Source organism: Malaclemys terrapin, chromosome 8 (genome assembly GCF_027887155.1).
Source record: "Malaclemys terrapin pileata isolate rMalTer1 chromosome 8, rMalTer1.hap1, whole genome shotgun sequence".
Taxonomy (NCBI): Eukaryota; Metazoa; Chordata; order Testudines; family Emydidae; genus Malaclemys; species Malaclemys terrapin.
Genome location: NC_071512.1, coordinates 15078931 through 15097900, shown reverse-complemented (window position 1 = coordinate 15097900; position 18970 = coordinate 15078931). Strand labels below are relative to the sequence as shown.

Sequence of the window (18970 nt, the reverse complement as noted above, 5' to 3'; positions counted from 1 at the left end):
TGGGCAGCATTATCTCTTGCAAATTGTAACCAAACTTGTTTGTATGAGCGATTGGCTGAAGTAGGATTGAGTGGACTTATAGCCTCTCAAGTTTTATACTGTTTTATTTTTGAATACAGTTATTTTTGTACATAATTCTACACTTGTAAGTTCAACCTTCATGATAAAAAGATTGCATTACATTACTTGTATTAGGTGAATTGAAAAATACTATTTCTTTTGTTTTTTACAGTGCAAATATTTGTAATAAAAATAAATATAAAGTGAGCACTGTACACATCATATTCTGTGTTGTAATTGAAATCAGTATATTTGAAAATGTAGAAAACATCCAAAAATATTTAATAAATTTCAATTGTATTCTATTGTTTAACAGTACGATTAATCGCAATTAATTTTTTTAACCGCGATTAATTTTTTTGAGTTCATCGCGTGAGTTAACTGCGATTAATTGACAGCCCTAATACTAACCCGTTTTCTGAAAATATTTTGAGCTGTCTTTTGGCTTAAGTATCCGTGTGAAAGGGGGCTAAGTTACATAAGGAAAAATATATTTGTTAGGAGTTCTAAAATTAGATCGCTTCCTAACAGTTATAAGCAAAGTTTATTACAGAATGTACCTGGTACGTGGATATTTCCAATATAAAAAAATCAGACCTATATTATTGAATAAAACATTATTCTACAACCATAAGGGGAAGAAACCCAAATCATATTGTCATTCTATTCTTTAAGAAAAGTATATTTCTTGACAGATCATTATATTTCATGTTTCTGAATCATGCAGTATCATTGAGTCCCAAATCTTGTAACCAGATCCAAATGGAGTCTCATGAACTTCAACTGGATTCTGCACAGCTATAAGGGGTCTGCCAATATGTATCCCACTGCAGGACTGGGGCCTCAATAATTTTACAAATAGAAATTATGGGCTTGATATAGAGATTTCTGGGTGAGATTTTTTAGCCTGTGTTATGCAGAAGGTCAGACTAGATTAGCGTAACAGTGCCTTCTGACCTTAAATATGCATTAATTTTAAGATGCAACAATAAATAACAACAATAATAAATCAAACAAGACATAACTGTAGTAAGGGAACAGAAACAATGGATTAAACTGTCCAACTTCAAAATGAACTAACTTCAGAAATTAATTCTGAAGCCAGAATCGAGCAAATGAATACTTACTTAAGTTGGGCAAGCTTGTCTCTTGTCTGATTAATCTCTCTAGTTTTAGCATGAAGCCAATCCTCAAGCTGTTTTTTGTTTGGAAAATATCCCAGCAATAAGGTCAATTCATCAGTATGTCTAGATTTTATTTTTCTGATCTGCTCCTCTTTGTCCACCTTGGGGAACAAAATAGTCTTAAAATATACTATTCTATATTCACAAACTGTTATTTTATTCAGTGTACTTATAAAGTTAAATCTTTTTTCAAAGGCACAAAGAATTTTTTATGCAATTAATGATGTAAGATTCTGAGAAATAACTGCTCCTCATAAAGCCTCAATGAAAGGTATTAAATTCATGTACATTTCTTAACAAGAAGATACTAGGAAAATAAAAAGGAATACGCTACTTTGTCTTTCCTCAACATATCCATTTGGGTGATTGTCTTGGTATGCAAGTTTAGCTGTTCCATCTCCTGATCCAATTTCTGAAGAACCTTGTCCAGGTTTGCTTTCTCATTCTGAAGTTTTTGTACCTCCAATTCAAGAGCTTCCACATTGCTGTTCTTCTCAGCCTTATCTAGTTCACGTTCCTAAACAGAAAAATAAAACCAACCAAAGATTTATTTTTAAAATGTGATTTATAATTATGCCAATTAGAGAATAAGACTAATGAAGTCAGACTGATAATGAGATAGCAATATAACTCTGATGGATAAAGGAATGACAATTACGTGATCTGAAAGGACTCCATACAGAAGGATGAAGACTGTGAAATGGGGCTGTTAACAAGGGATGTAAAACAAAGAAAGGAAGACATGGATGTTAAGACTCCAACAAGGTTGCACAGCCTCCCCAACTGCTCATCTACTACCCTGATGGGTGCTAATATAAGAGAAGAAAAATGAGTTTTCATTCCCCTGTTAAGGTGCTAGATAGATAGAACATGGCTTCAATGTGCCTCATTCACATCCTGTTTGCTCTTTGGCATCCATTGAATGATAAACTATATTTAAGAGTTTTCCTTAAGGCAGGGATGGGCAAACTTTTTGGGCCAAGGGCCACATCTGGGTGAGGAAATTGTATGCAGAGCCGGGGCAGGGGGTTGGGGTGTGGGAGGGAGTGCGGGGTGTGGGAGGGGCTGCGGTGTGCAGGAAGGGGCTCAGGGCAAGGGATTGGGGCAGAGGAGGGATGCGGGTGTATGAGGGGGCTCAGGGAAGGGGGTTGGGGTGCAGGAGGAGTGCGGGAGGGGGCTCAGGACAGGGGTGCAGGAGGGGTGTGGACTGCGGGAGATGGATCAGGGCAGGGGGTTGGGGTGCAGGAGGGGTGTGGGGTGCAGCAGGGAGCTCAGGGCAGGGAGTTGGGGTGCAGGGGGAGTGCGAGGTGCAGGCAGGGGCTTAGGGCAGGGAGTTGGGGTCCAGGAGGGGTGTGGCAGGGGGTCAGGGCAGGGGGTTCGGGTGCAGGAGAGGTGTGGTAGGGAGTTGGGGTGCAGGAGGGGTGCAAGGTGCAGGCAGGGGGCTTAGGGCAGGGAGTTGGGGGGCGGGGTGCAGGAGGGATTTGGGCTCTGGGGTGGCAGCAGCGCGCACCGGGGCCAGGGCAGGCTGCCTGCCCTGTCCCCAGTCCCAGGCCACTCCAGGAAGCGCTGCAGCCCCCGGGGGGGGGAGGGGGGGAAGGGGAGGCGAAGGGCTCCTCGTGCGCTGCCCTTGCCGCGCCTCCAGATACCTCCCCCGAAGCTCCCATTAGCCGCGGTTCCCCATTCCTGGCCAATGGGAGCTGCGGGGGGCGGTGCCTGGAGGCAAAGACCCAGGAGCCACAAGGACATCAGGCTGGCCGCTGCTGAGAGCGGCACGGGGCCTGCGGCGCCACAGGGGGCAATCCCCTGGGCTGGGCTGGATCGTAGTTTGCCCACCCCTGCCTTAAGGGAAAGACTATGTGGAGAAATTCCACGCTGCATTAAATTCTTCAGCTATAAGCAAAGTATAAACATTTGGCTAAAAAGGCACAAGTAAGGAGGCAGCAATTAGACAACTTGCCCTTGAATGGGGATGGCTTGTTATAAGTTTATAACTGAAAATCATGGCACCATGCTCATTTCAGTCATTATTTTTCTTGGTCCCTGATTCCAACAAGTAAAATATAGTTTACTCTCACAGAATATGATATAGGTTCAGGATTTTTGGGGATGGCCGGGGTGATCAGGTTTTTTCATTATGTCACTGCTGTCCGCATCTGCAATACTTGATGTGACCAAAAGCATCAAGACAACCGGATATGCTTTCTGTTGTGTATTTATTTAAATTATTCAAATATAAAATCTTACAGCCTTGATGAGTTCCTGATCCAGTTCCAGAATCCTGTCTGAAGACTCCTCCAACTGATTCAGTTCATATTTCACATTCTTCAGTTCAACCTGTTTCTTATTTTGAATGTCTGACTTCAGGTCAATGGTTTTTTCCAGTCCAGTTTTCTTATCTCTTATTTCATCTATCTGTTTTTGTTTCATTGTTTCTTTTTCTGCAAATTCTCTCTGGAAAAAAAAAAAACATCCAAAACAGTTACTAAGCAATTATCTACAGCTGAATTAATTTATACAGAGCCCCCTACAGACTTTTTTTTTTTTTTATAAGCAAATCACAATGACCATATTGGCACCTGTCTAATGCAACATGCTGAAATATTTTGGAACAAATTTTCCACCAAAACGTTTTTCTGTTGGAAAATACCGAGTCGTTAAAATCAAATTATTTTGCAGGAAAGTGTTGATTTTGACAAATCTTTTGACAGAAACCAAGCAGGTTTCCAACAAAAACTTGCCTGGTTTCTCGCCAGCTCATCTACCCACTTCCCTAGCCTGTCAGCAATTCACCTGGCAGAGAGCTTGGGAGCTGCAGATGCCTTAATGCCTGAGGACATTCCTAAGCCGGGCAGCCCAAGGAGCCATGTGTTTGGGGAGTCAGCCATCCTAGCAGAAGTTGGACAGTCCTCTGAACAAACTGAAAAATTCCATTTAGATTCTCCTGATGTGGGATACAGCACCTGTCCCACCCCTCCATCGTCCTGTCTGCTGGCGGGCCCCGCCGATCAGAGCCTCTCCATCCCTCCTCGTGCCTCCCATCCACCGCAATCAGCTGTTTCGTGGCATGCAGGAGGCTGGGGGGAGAGCAGGGAGCAGCGAGGATGCGGTGCGCTTGGGGGTGGAAAGAGACAGGGCGGGGGTGAAACAGGGGTGGGAAGAGGCGGGGCTGTGGCATTGATGGAAGGGATGGAGTGGGGGTGGGGCCTGGGGCACAGCCAGGGGTTGAGCACCTGCCAGCGCAATGAAAAGTCGGCGGTGCTACGTAGGAGCCCCAGTCATGGGTCAGAACCCCACTGTGCTAGGCACAGTACAAACACAGAACAAAAAGATGGTGCCTTCCCCAAGGAACTTACAATCCAAGTATTAAATGCTTTTTCACTACATTAGAGCTTATGATAAGTTACACTATGCGTAATTTAAAAAAAACAACAACCCCCGAACAATATAAAATGTCCTTGCAAGGTCTTCCTGGCAGAAGCATCTTCTAATACCAAGCATATTCTAAAAACTGTTGACAACTGTGTGTATAATATTAGAATTGTGAGATAAGGAAGCACATAATGGTAATGTAGGTCCCTTGTGAACATTTCACTAGGAAATAAAGAACATAACTTCTGATGACTCTACTGCTGTCAAGTCACATGCATTATGAAAACAGATATTATGAGACTGCATTAAGCAAGTGACGAAATCTTACCATTAACTGACTGGCAGTTTCGGCTTCTCTTTCTTGTCTCTCTTTCACAAGCTTGTGAAAACTGTTAATTTGCCTTTCATTAAAAGGTGTTCGTTCAAAACCATCTAATTCCAACAGTGCTGCTAAAGTCTGGATTAATGAATCCCTGGTTCTGATGTCCTGCTGGTGACGATCTGCTTGTAGCTGAAGACGACCTTCACAAATATGTTTGTACACACACGCACACAAAAATAAGCTTCCCACATTTTGCAACATTTTATCATTCCCCTATTTTAGGCCCCATTTGTAGACTTCAACAACACCTACATTTGGATTCCATGAAGGCAGAAGAGTTTTCACTAGTAAATATTAACAGCAGATCACAGCTTTTACTTGCTTTGCAATGAAACAAGGCATTGGAGTTCTCAGTCTGTATTTTGTACAGATTTAAAAAAAAAATCTAAAAGCAAAAAGTTTTCTTTAACCAATTCAACAAAAAGGCATTTATTCTAATGCAGTGATTCTAGTTGGCAGGGCAAAAGAATGCAGTGGAAGATCAGTAGGAGATAAGATGCCACCAATATTTAAAATTATTTTTTACTTTTCTAAGTGCCAATTTTGTGGCCTTAATCATTCAGCCAATTCAAATTACAGAATTCTAAAAATTGCACTAAAATTGCCAGTTCACATTTACTTTCTTCTCTTTCTAAATCCACATAAAATTCAGAATATAGGTTTTAAAGTTGTTTTCAGTAGAAAAGCAATAACCTCCCTCCATACCATGTGTATTACATTAATTTGTCCTATTAAGGAATTTTGGTAGTTGTCTGAACCAAGAACACAGGAGCTAAGGAGCTAATTACCACAACACCAAGAAGGAATGTCCATCGCTTAAAGGTCATGCTCTTACTACCAGAGTAAACCTGTTCCATTTTATAATCTTTCCAAAAATCATTATTACCTATACTATTCCATATTGATAATATTATAACTGTACTTATGACAACAAACACTTTCTGTTTATAGATATTTTCATAAAACTTGTAATGTACGTATCTTGAAATAATTAATAAGCTATACAGAACAAGATGCATGGTATTTAGGGAATTTTAAAGAAATCACATGAAATACAACTTTCCTGAAGTCAACCCTTTGGGTACATGTGGTGCACTCACTTCCCTCCCAACAATTTTCTTGGCTACAATCCATTAACTATAATTGGTGACAGATCTCAATTCCTCCAAACTGGAGGACTCATGCTAACGCAACCAGCTCACAGACCAAACATATGCTTTGTAAATTGTTAGACTGATGACTTCTTGGTGACCTAGAACAGAAATGCCAAAGGTGCCTCGTTTTCCGTAAAAAGTCCATAAATGAATGAATGCACCAATGTCAACATTATTGGGCAAAAGGGCAATTGTACAATTGAAATCCCATGGAGAAGACTAGTGACCTTTTGGTTATCTCTGATAGTGAAGGTCAAAGTTCAAATATGAGACTTTGACCCCCTGTACAAGCAGCCAACTGAATAAGTATACCACATTTCAAGATTCTCATCTGGCTCAAACATTGAAATTGTGTCACTCATCCTTTTATAAGTGTCTATATTATATTCTATGATCATTTCTGCATTAATTTTTTTTTTAAAAATCAGCCTATTATACCTTGTTCAACAAGCAATTCTGATTTCTCTCTGTTGAATCTCTGACACTCTTTGCTTGCTCTATCCAGCTCACGTTGACAGTCTGTTAATCTCCTTTCCTTCTCTTTTACTGTTCTCTGATGGTTCTGGTACATATCTCTTAGTTGGTCATCTGTTCCTTGAAAAACCTATGCAGTCAGAGTATACTGCAGCATTAAAAAGTTAGCTTTTTAAACTGGTTTATAACAAAATACTTTGCCCATGCTTATAAACTATATAATGCGTTTTCCAAAAGTTAAACACAGAATAAAATAAAAAAAGATAAAATATCATCTGATTTGTAATTTTTACCATAAGACCACTCAAACGGCAGTGGTAAAAGGTATTTTGGGTTAGCTTGAATAAACTTCTTATTGCAGGAGTTAAGCCACAAGAACTAAGTAAAATTATTTGGGTCCAATAAAGGGATTCCCCTTTTTCATACTGATAAAACAATATGATACATACTTTTTGTGATACATGCCCTGGACAAATTCTTTCTAGTTGCCAAAATAATTTCATATATTCAGCACACACATAATGAAAACCACTAACTTTTTTACTGGCTATTTTAAAGGGGAGAGAAAACAAGAAGATTTGTGATGTTAATGAGAAGAGATGTCCTTGTACTTATAGGTCAAGTTTGGGCTGCTCTGCTGTCCATTGCCACTTAATGCCATTTACATATGGTCATGACAAGTCATTACTACTCTATAAAATCGCTGACTCCATTGTTCACCACACTGAGCAGTTCATTCTACTCCATAGATCTTGGAGGGAAAGGTAATAAGTTTTAATCCCCCTCTCCCTACTAAATCAAAAAGAAATACATCTTCATGACACTGTATCCTACCAGCTATTTGTGATATTTAAACCATTTATTTTAGGGGCCATTTTGCTGATAGTGGCCACTCCTTAATACTTGTGGCTGTCTGGTTGCTCTTCACTGTGAGAACCACAGCATACTGAAAATTCACTTTGTAGTGCCATTGTAAATTGCTCAGAAATCATACACGCAGAATAATATTTATGGATATCTGTATTACAACCTAACTACATTATACAACAACCTATTGCATCTTGCATGCTAGAAGACATCAACCAATGCTGGTGACTGATAATAAAAACAGTACTGATTAGGAAGGTCAGCCACACTTAACCACCTAATACTCCTAGCAAACTGTATATTTTAAAACCACAGCCACCATCTTTCATTAAGTTTCTTTGCACTTTATTTTACTGAGTTTTTATAAACTTTGCCCACGATCCAGAAAAAACACTTATGAATGTGAGTAGTCCCACTGAACTGAATGGGACTGTTCATATTTTTAAGCATTTTCCTGGATTGAGACTTTACTAGTGGGGGGGTTTAAAAAAAAATTATATTATGTATTTACTGAAGAATACTTCATTGAGTACACTAAAAACATTCACACCTTTCTGCATTCAGTTTTACAACAATTGTGGCCAAAAAAGCTTGGAAAATAAAACCAACAGAACAAAAATACACTGTTCTGGCTATGGGTACACAAGTTTTTTAAAATTTATGGTTCATTCTATAGTAAATATACGATTGCTTCTGATTTTTTAGGATGAAGGATGGTGACACACAGAATTTAAAAAAGCAAACCTTCTCCATCTTCTGTTGCAAATCCTGGTTATCTTTTTCCATCTGCCTTTTCCTGCTGTCCAGAGCTTTAATCTCGTTGTCAAGTCTCACTACTTTTGCAAGATTCTGTTCAATTTCTGCGAGACGGTTCTGAAAAGGAAAGAATGCTTAAGTAAATTGGCTTCACTACATTTTATGGATCTTATAATCAAATTTTCTATTTAAATATATTGCATTTTAAAAATGGGTCATTTCCAGCACCTACAAGTTCATAAGGCATTTTAGACACTAACACAAGGGTTCTCAAATCTTTTCATACCATGCCCACATATTAATCAAGACACCACCTTGCGGATCACCTCCCCTTCCTGATTAAACAACATCCCTGCAGCAACTACAGTAATTACTTAAATGGAAAAGTAATATTAGCAAACTATTTGAAAGCTTATTCTTCAGAGAATTTCCCCCACCGTTGATGATATCCTGAGTGCAGATCATGCAGGTTTCAGACCAAACCTCAGTGCCTGTGATCAAGTGCTGCACTCACCACCCACACTGGGAACTGCCTGCTCTGAAGGCCAAAGACAGGTTCAGTATTCCTAGACATTACTGTTGCATATGACATGATCTGGTATACAGGCCTATTATACAAACTGTCACTGGTCCCACCGAAGAGGGCTGTCATGGCTGTTGAACTGTTGCCGAGAAGTTGGTAATTTCAAATTATGCTCCTAGAGGTCCCAAAACAATGTTTTACCTTATGGCTCAATTCTAACACCAACACTTTTCAATCTCTTCACAAATGACTCCCAATACCACTGCCAAGCATTTTATCTATGCCATGACATGTCTGGTAGTACAGTGCCAGGTTCCAGCCACCTAGAAGTGCTGAATGTTGACATGAAAGAGATGGCCTACTATTGTAAAAGATGGAGACTTAAACCTAGTACCAAAAAGACAGTTTCCAGCTCCTACCATCTATACCACATAAAAGCCAACAAACTGCTCAACAGCCTCCTGAATGGATAAAGGCTGGACTATGACCCAAAGCCTGCATATCTAGCTGTTACACTGGGCTGTACATTGATTTTCAAGGAACATCTTACCAAAACGTTGCTGAAAATAAAGACAACAGACTGATCAGAAAATTAGCTGGTTCTACCTGGGAACCCAATGCACAAACACTACTCCTGGAGGGGCGCAGAATTCATAACTTCTGCTGATTTCTTGACTCCCCCACAGAAAAATGGGGAAGCAAAAAAGTCTGTGGGGAACACACGCCCCTTCCGTGGCAGCCCAGGAGCGTCTGCTGGGAGCAGCCAGTAGAAGAGGGCAGATTACTGTGGAGGGGGAAGGACGGAGGCTGGTGTGCGTGTGTTCGGGAGAGACGTTAAGGGGGTGGGGCTGGGTGCGTGCCTGCATGCGAACGAGTGAGAGAGACTCACTCTGTCCCTCTCGCTCACTGTTGCTGCGTCCCGGGCTTGGAGGCGTAGGGCTGTGTGAAGCAGGCTCTGTCTCTGAGGCAGAGCATAAATGTAACAACTAAGGGCTGGTCTACTGGCCAGAGAGGCATAACGGGGTAAGATTACAGCTCAGGATCTATTTTACTTATCCATTTAAAAAAAAAAAAAAAGCAGGACAATGGTTAGCAAAACTGTATGGACTTTCATGTGTGAAAGTGAGCAATTTAAAGCGACATTCTACTTTACAGAACATCAAAATAAAAGTAATGTAATTTAAATGAAAATTCAGGATTATAACTGGAATGCAAGGTATTGATTACCAAGTATTTGTAATTTAACTTTCATGTGCTTAGGAAATACTGAACAGTTATTGTGATTTTTTTCTGTATGGTAGTTTAAAAAAATTACCAAAATAAGTGAAACTGGTGTAATTATATTGCATTATTTTGACAAATAAAATATGCAGAATTGTACATTTTTTGGTGCAGATTTTTGGATTTTTGGTACAGAATTCCCCCAGAAGTAAAACACTCAGAAACCCTGGGCTTACCTTGTGCTATTCTGTAACAGAGTATTGTTCCCTGGTGTGTCTCATCTCACTTCACACAGGACTACAAGACACTCAGCTGAATGAAACCATGCATATAACAAGCACCATAAGACAACATTGTCCTCCTAACATCAGGCAACAAGTAGCCTTGCAGAATCTGCTCCCTAAGGTGCAAGACATGCCATATCTACCCGTTTAAAGATTTGTTTAATCCACCGAGCCACCATCTCAGCTCCTGGCACCCTGCTTGGACAATTCCCCTAAGGATCCTCAATATCACATCCAGGTGGCATATTGGGGGTAAGAACAAGCTTCAAACATAGCCAATGACTATCTTATGACACGTCCAACAGACCAGCCATCTAGTTTTGACCTTCTACACCATCTTTGGATAAAGCTCAATCACTTTAGATGTGGAGTGATCAGATGTGCTGCTAATGACGATAAGTAAGGCTTCTGTAACTCCCTCCTTTGCTTCTGTGACCAGTTAGAATATGTAGGCCACATACTTACAGGCTGCACCCATTGGCAAGGGATACTTGGTTCCCTCATGGATTTGCGTAAGAAAATAACGACCTTCCCTCAGCTATTGAATGGTTAAGGTGCTTAGATAAACACACTTGACTTGACTGTCTATGTAGAATCAACACAATATATAAACAATGTATTTTAACTTATTTTAAAGATAGCTAGCACTCAGTTCTCTGCATACTGTGGTTAAAAACTTCTGCACTAGGGTATCCCAGAAAAACATGCCCAGTACTACTAATGGAAGAGGTACAGAGACAAGAATTGCTATCATTTATCTATATTGGTTGTAACTCTGGAATGTGTCATGGCATCATGGTAAATACAGGCTCAAGGTATTATTTACTTAAAGGCAGGGAGAGGGTTTTGTATAGATGCTTTTCTCCGCTTTGCTGACAATATATTCAAGTATTAATATATTATCTGAGGGGAAGGTAATAGATAAGAAAATATGCCACCCTGTGACACTAAGCAGGTTGTATAATCAATCTTCCAAAATCAGCTGTTGAATAAATGCTGAAAATTGCATTTTCCCAAAAGTTTTCTAATTAAACCAGACAGCTTAAGAGAGGAAAGATACACGTGGCTTTCAAGGTTTGGCCTGAAAATCCCCAATTGGAGGTAAATTAATTTAAATATAAGAAAAAATAAATTGGTCCAAGATGGTGTAAAGATAAGATAATTTCCACCACATCTTTGAATATAAATTCTACTCATACAATTTCATTATTTGTCATGATGAAAATGGCCTTTAAATTCTGCTCTGAATTTTATGGTTAAATGAAAAATAAAAACAAAAATCCCCCTGATAATACAACATTGGAGAGATTTTAATCGCACAAAAGTCAGGAAATTCCCATAGTAAGCAACCTTTACTCTCCCTCTCCTAGTGAATATGTACAGTATTACAATAAAATTTTGAATTACATGATCATACAAACAAAATTACCTTTAGAGGATCAAGTTGATTCTCAATAGATTTTACATTTTCCTTAGAAGCAGCCAGTTGGGCTTCCCTATTACTAAGATGATCTTGAATTTCATGTGCTTTTTCTTTATTCTGTTTTAGATATTTCAGTTCCGTCTGACACTCTTTTACCCGCAAGCTTTGCTTCTGACGTACCTGACGAAGAGTTTCCAATGCTTTAATATACCTTCCAAAAAGAAAACCATGTGTAAATTGCAAATTCTATTGGCACATGCAGCTTTATGAATGAACATTTTTAGTGAGCATTTAAACAATTATAATTAAATGAAAGGAGTACTTTACTGTAATTATGTTAGGTATGGAAAGAAATAAACCTTGTTGCTGAGAAGATCTCATCAAATTTTTGTTTCAAGGCCCTTCCCTCACTTAAGGGCCAGTTGGATTCTTCTTGATGACAGAAAATGACATTGTTAATTACAGATTTGGAAACACCAAGGGCGCTGATCATTTCTCGGTCAATTTCTGCACACTTAGAACTGAGACTGACCTTTTCCCCATGCCTGTGTACATAGATTAAGAAAATGCATAACAATAAGATGACTATTGGTTGCTGTACAGTTATTTTTTTCTAAAGTAAATAACATTCTGTGTAATTCCAACATTTTAACTCAACCTGTTTTGATGCTAAGTCACAAATTATTATTTTTACAACAGTATATGTTTTTTGCCCCTCATTCTTCTCTCACTCCTCTTCCTCTTTAACTCCGAATACCTCATTTCCAACTAAATGGATTTTGATACAGCACTCCTCTGATTTCAAGCCATCTTTCTGTAACTTAATGTCATGTTAGCCATGTATATAGTACCAATTTGCTAACTATGACTGCATAGCCAGCAGAGGGAGCAAAAATCATAGTGATCAGTGCAAAACAAATGCTCTTTTTTTAAAAAAAAGTCAGAGATGAGAGTCAAATAAACAGATAGATACTTGGAATGAGTTGCAATGGGACTATTTCCCCACCAAATTACTTTGACTTTTTTAGTGCCAACAGGACATAAAGTGAATGCATAAACACCACCATCAGAACTAAACTATCACTGAGTGACTCAGGTGCCTATGTCCACGGAAAACCAATGAGACTCTGGCCATTTTGAAGGTTTTACCCATTAAATCTAGGGATTTCTTGTAACATATAAAACAAATAGACAACGCAGTGGGACTACATGTAACTTTTTGTTAGACTTAGTTTAATCTGAAAGAGTAGGTAGAGGTTTGAATGAATAAATTGTCCACTTATCTCTTTTCTTACATGAAAAGATACAGACAAAACAAATGGACACTCAAACTAAGAGGCAATATTTAAAAACATACAACTTACTTTGTTCTGGTAATGATACCTTCAAGAGTTTTAAATTCTGTTTTCTTGCCTTTCTGAGTACAAACCATGGATCGCTGGACAGCTATAAGCTCTCCAGTAACATCACGAAACTGCAGTCGAATCTGAGCTCTGACATCTGTTTCATTAGCAACCTTTGGCAGGAAAAAAAAAAAAGAAAACTTATTTAACAAAGAAAACTTTTGTTGTCATCCAAACATATGTTCCAAAGCCATAAGTGAAATCTTGGCTCCACTGAAATCAACAGGAGTTTTGCCATTGACTTCAATGAGGCTAGAATCTCACCCAAAATCTTTTTTTGGCCTAGAGGTTATTATCCAGGATTCTTATGCATACCTCGCACTTTGGCTATCCCCCACACCCATCTGATAAATGATCATCATCAGAGAGCTTTCCCTCAAGTAAACAGAACAGAAAAATAACCTCCTCAAAGTCTGACACCAAACATTCATTTCTGTCAATGGGACTACTCATAGTGTGCAAATCATTGTAGGATCCGGGCCTAAATCATGCAGGGAGCAGTGCTCTATACTGTAGGTTAACTCATATGCAACATATCCACATTTTACTCCCATAAAATCTTAGTTATTTAGTGTATCAGTAACTGGGAAGGAATAGTCCATGTTCAAAACATTTCAGTTAAAACTATCAATTTACCAATACTGACTAAGAAAATACCAAATACCAAACCGCTATTTAACAGACCTTTTGTACCAAAAGACAATATAAAAAGTGATCAGGTCACATGTTACTTATTCTTGTATAAGTATTTCTGGCAACTAAAACTTATAAAACATATAGCCAGAGAATAATGAAACAGATATTTTTCACACTGAAACTAAATACAGTTGCTAACATGAATTAGGCTTTTTTTTTTTTTTTGAAAGATTTAAACAATTTAGCATCTCCGATACTGTACATAAAGTTAAATTAAAAGGTAAATTTAACTACAAAATAATCTAGTTTGTAATGTTACGATTGTGAGAAAAAGGACGACCAAGAAATTTAAGGTTGACAACTCACTTCTTGTAATTTCTCCCTTGCAACTTCAATCCTTGCTTTTGTATTACATTAAAATGGATGATTTAAATAATTAACTTTTATTGGACTCCCCCCATTTCTGGCACACTCCAGTGTTCATTAATATTTTGTCGTATCAACTACCAGTTAGACATACAAGCTAGCCATCATGACTCGTACCTTTGGATCATGAACAAATGAATGTCCTTTGGTGCCTGGAGGGAAATCTCCAGTGGAAATATATTTAAGGCATTCAATGATAGTCTACAGAAATGGAAATAAATAGGTATCAGTAATATCAATTTAGAGCAAGTAAAAAGATGAACTAAAGAGGGAAGAGAGTAACAGTCTGTAAATACCTGAGAACCAAGAAAGGAGAAACATAATGGGATGAAATCAAGTTAAGTGTTCTTTCTGAGTATTGGGAAAAGCTTCATGACAATAGCTCTACTTAGCTTGTGGAACAGTCCCTCAAGTGGAGATAGTCCAATCAATAGAGGATAAAAATTAGATTTGACAAAACACTAGTACATGTACAACATGGCATAATTCTGCATTGGCAAGGAGATCGATTAGATGATCTAATGTAGTGTTTCTCAACCTTTTGGATACCAGGGACTGACTTGCTGCCTTCCTAAACTGGGTCAGGGAGATCTCAGGGACTGGCACCGGTCCACAGACTGGCCATTGAGAAACACTAAACAGATCTTTCTCATCTCTAACTTCCATGGCTCTAATACCTAGTGCATAAACAGGTATTTGTAAAACAACTAAGGGTCTGATCTTGCAAGGAGCACCATGCAGGCAGAATCCTGGGCCTACACAGAGCTCGTTGCAGAATGCAAGCCTGAAAGTGGAGCACAAATTATGCAAGTGTCACAAAATGCAAACTGTTTAAGGTTTTATAATTTCATTAATTATAAATTCATATAAACGATCACTCATTTGTATGGGTTTGTAATTATTTATAATGACATGAAGCCTGTTTGCACTGTACAAAAGTCTTACCGTTTTTCCTGCACCATTTGGCCCCACCAAAATGGTTAAAGGACTAAAGAAAGTGATGACTTGTTTGTCTTTGTCCTCTACCCCGAAACTCCTCACTCCAAGGATGCTCATCTTATCAATCTTAGACATTTCTGCAGGATATTTTTCTTCTTTTCTGAATCTCAAAAATTAATTTTCAAAAGCCTACAAAATAAACAGTTAAATTTAGTGATGATTTAGGTAACAAACATTATCCCATTTCTCCCCAAAAATCTTGTACTATCAAAAAAAAGTATGTAGTGTGTAATTTAAGAAAGCAGAGCAAAGATTATTTGATTATGGTGTGGATTATAGACACTCCTTTAAATTATTTTGTAATGAAAATCTTATTTTTGGTTTAGATGATATTTTCTCTTTTACAGTGAAAAGCCAACCAAAATATAGAATGGTAAATTAAGAAATTTACCACTTTTTATTTATTCTCCATTACAACTAAACAACTAAGGTCAGCCTAAAAATGTCTAACATTTCCTGAGTGTTTAGTAAAAGAAATATCTTGAATTAACTATAGTAAAAACTATAATTGAATTTTATAATTTTGATATTTTTGCTTAAAAGGTGTTAATAAGAAAAAGTTATAGAAATTAACACTTTTTCTTGAAAAATTTCAAAATTTGGTGTTGCTGTACAAACACAGTATCAAAACTCAAGCACATATGGACTGGCTTTCATGTTGTTCTACAGTAATCTCCTTCCCCAACACCCCTTCCCACAATCCAACATTTTAATTCACATGAGGTCCTAGTGCTATGAGATATTTTTGTCTTTGCTAGATTTACAGGCCTAGACCTACAATGCTACAGTCATGCAGCTTGGCCCTGGCAGCCACATGGAGTTCACTGAAATCAGTTTCAGAGTAGCAGCCGTGTTAGTCTGTATCCGCAAAAAGAACAGGAGTACTTGTGGCACCTTAGAGACTAACGAATTTATTATAGCATAAATTTTCGTGGATTACAGCCCACTATGCTATGCATCCGAAGACGTGGGCTGTAGTCCACGAAAGCTTATGCTCTAATAAATTTGTTAGTCTCTAAGGTGCCACAAGTACTCCTGTTCTTTTTACTGAAATCAGTGGAACTAAAATCAGGGTCATCAGCCCATATAGAGCTGTTACAAGATGGTGGGGCATAGTATTTAGGGGCAGGAGGTTTCTTACCTATCAATATTTGTCAATATGATTTATTTACAATTTAAGAAAAATAAGCACAAGAGCGGACGTCCCCAAGGCAACAATCCAGCGACAGAGAGAGAGTAAAGAGATTATTGATAATGAACACAGAGAAAGGAATTGCTGGATGAAACCAAGATGGGCATTTTAGTTGTCTGGCTGTTATTTCATTAGGTGAGGCATGGAGCAATTTGCCCTGTGCATCATTCCCTGTCAGTGATCACTGCAGCATGGTATTTTTTGAGAATTAAAGGTTATTTCCCATGACAGGCAATTTACTGCTGCAACAGATGGGGAGTAGAAAAAAAGACATTTCTCAGCAATAACAGATCGCACCTGATTCCACAGATTATTTATTATTATTATTCAATTCCAGAGATTATTATCTATACTACAGTAGCTCCTAGAAACCCCAAATAAGATCAGGGCTTCATTGTGCTAAGCACTGAAAAAACACATAGCGAGAAACAGTTTTTGCTGCAAACAGTTTTCAATCTAGACAAGATAGACCAATATGAGGTGAAACTGCTCCACAGAAAAGTGAAGTGACTTGCCCAAGATCACAGTATAGTACAGGACAATGGTTGAGTCATACACAGGACACAAGTTTCCTGAATCTCAGTCCAGTGCCCTATCCACAACACGGTAGGCAACCTATGGCACACGTGCCGAAGGCAGCATGCAAGATGGTTTTCAGTGGCACTCACACTGCCCAGGTCCTGGCCACCAGTCCGGGGAGCTCTGCATTTTATTTTAAATGAAACTTCTTAAACATTTTGCAACCTTATTTACTTTACATACAACAATAGTTTAGTTATATATTACAGACTTATAGAAAGAGACCTTCTAAAAAGGTTAAAATGTATTACTGGCACGCAAAACCTTAAATTAGAGTGAATAAATGAAGACTTGGCACACCACTTCTGAAAGGTTGACGACCCCTGCCCTAGAACATTCTAGTATGTTACTCTGGTTGGGAGTGGGCACAGGAAATTTCCTGGAAAGAGCAGGACACCAAATAGTAGTGGGCTAGTGGAATTTCCCTAAAATGGCACATTTCCATACTGGGGGTGGAAATTTTCCAGGCATAGCAGATTAGGACACTGGCTGTGGGTGCAAGCTAGTTTGCCAAGATGGCAGATTAGCAGGGTGAGTGGGGGCATTAGACATTTTCTAGAGAGAGCAGGTTATGCGGGAGCACAATGCATTTTCCAGATTATCATGATAAGAGTTGGTATGTGGTATTTGCTACTGATGGCAAGTTGGGGAGGGGTGGGCACAGAGCATTTTCCAGGGATGGCAGGTTAGTGGGTGGGGTAATTTCCAGGGATGCCAAGTTACCAAGGTGGGGGTGGGCAGGGGGCATCTTCTAGGGATGGTGTGTGGGGAACATAGTGGTGGGCACAGGACATTTTCCAAGGATGGCGGGTTGGGGGCAAGGGCACAAGGCATTTCTGGAGATGGCGGGTTAGGGGGTGGGCATGGGGCATTTCTGGGATGGCAGTTTAGGGGGTAGGTATGGGGCATTTCTGGGGGTGGCGGGTGGGTACGCAGCATTTCCAGAGATGATGGAGTCTGGGGCTGGGCACGGGACATTTCTGGGGGTGGCAGGTTGGGGTGGGCACAGGGCATTTCTCAGGGTGGCGGGTGGGCATGAGGCATTCCCAGGGGGTGGCAGGATGGGGGGGTGGACCCGGGGCATTTCCGGGCGGGAGTGGTTCTAGGGGGTGGGCCCAGGGCATTTCCGAGAGGGAGGCTGGTTCTAGGGAGTGGGGTCGGGGCATCTCCGGGTGTGGCGTTGACCGGGGGCTGGGACGCCAGCGCACCTTTCCAGACACATCATACCCCAGGCCGGCGCCCAGCTAGCGCCTGGGCCGGGCCGGGGAGCGGCCGCCCAGCGCTCCCCTTCACCTGCCTTTCCCAGGGCTCCCCATTCCCTCAGGAAACAGACCCAGCCCGAGCAGGCCACGGCGCCCCCAGCAGAGACCCCCGCGCCCCAGGTCACCTCACAACAGGCCGCAGCGCCGCTCACGCTGGTTGTTACCCGCCCTCTGGCGCCAGGCCTCCAGCGCGAGCGAGCTCGGCCCCGCCCCCCGCCCAGTTCAAGAAGGGAGCGCGCCCGGGCCGAGCTGTGTGTGGCCGGGCTGAGGGCGCGGCCTCTCCTCAGGTCTGTGCGGGCCATGCAGCCACCCGGGCCCGCTGCCTAGCCCGGCACCAATGGTTCCCACACCGATCTCAGACAGTCTCCCGCCACCGACCCCCACACTTACATCAGCCCCCACTATACCACCTCACACACCCCGCATCTTCCCCGTGCCCATGCCAGCCCCCCACAATATACACCTCAGACCCTTTCCCCTGTGTCCCTATCAGCCACCCATACCCACCCCAGTATACCCATCTTCCCCATGCCCGTATCAAACCCCAGTATACCCATCTCAAACCCCCTCCCCCAGCGACCCCCACACTTACATCAGCCCTCCTATACCCACCTCACACACCCCACATCTTCCCCATGCCCTTATCAAACCCCAGTATACCCATCTCAAACCCCCTCCCCCAGCGACCCCCACACTTACATCAGCCCCCCTATACCCACCTCACACACCCCACATCTTCCCCATGCCCTTATCAAACCCCAGTATACCCATCTCAA

The 18970-nt window shown here is 40.6% G+C and overlaps 1 protein-coding gene across 1 annotated transcript in view; it reads right to left on the bottom strand.

The window, feature by feature from the left end:
- Positions 1-18398, bottom strand: part of RAD50 (RAD50 double strand break repair protein) — a 44419-nt gene extending 26021 nt beyond the window's left edge. Inside the window, exons 1-12 of the mRNA XM_054037738.1 lie at positions 18320-18398; positions 15108-15290; positions 14280-14363; positions 13062-13213; positions 12057-12242; positions 11704-11908; positions 8235-8363; positions 6588-6753; positions 4942-5135; positions 3489-3695; positions 1579-1761; positions 1188-1345 (exon numbers count right to left, since the gene is read on the bottom strand). Of these exons, the coding sequence (XP_053893713.1) occupies positions 1188-1345; positions 1579-1761; positions 3489-3695; positions 4942-5135; positions 6588-6753; positions 8235-8363; positions 11704-11908; positions 12057-12242; positions 13062-13213; positions 14280-14363; positions 15108-15236 (1793 nt within the window). The 5' untranslated portion in view covers positions 15237-15290; positions 18320-18398. The remainder of the gene's footprint in view (positions 1-1187; positions 1346-1578; positions 1762-3488; positions 3696-4941; positions 5136-6587; positions 6754-8234; positions 8364-11703; positions 11909-12056; positions 12243-13061; positions 13214-14279; positions 14364-15107; positions 15291-18319) is intronic.
- Positions 18399-18970: the final 572 nt, after the last annotated feature.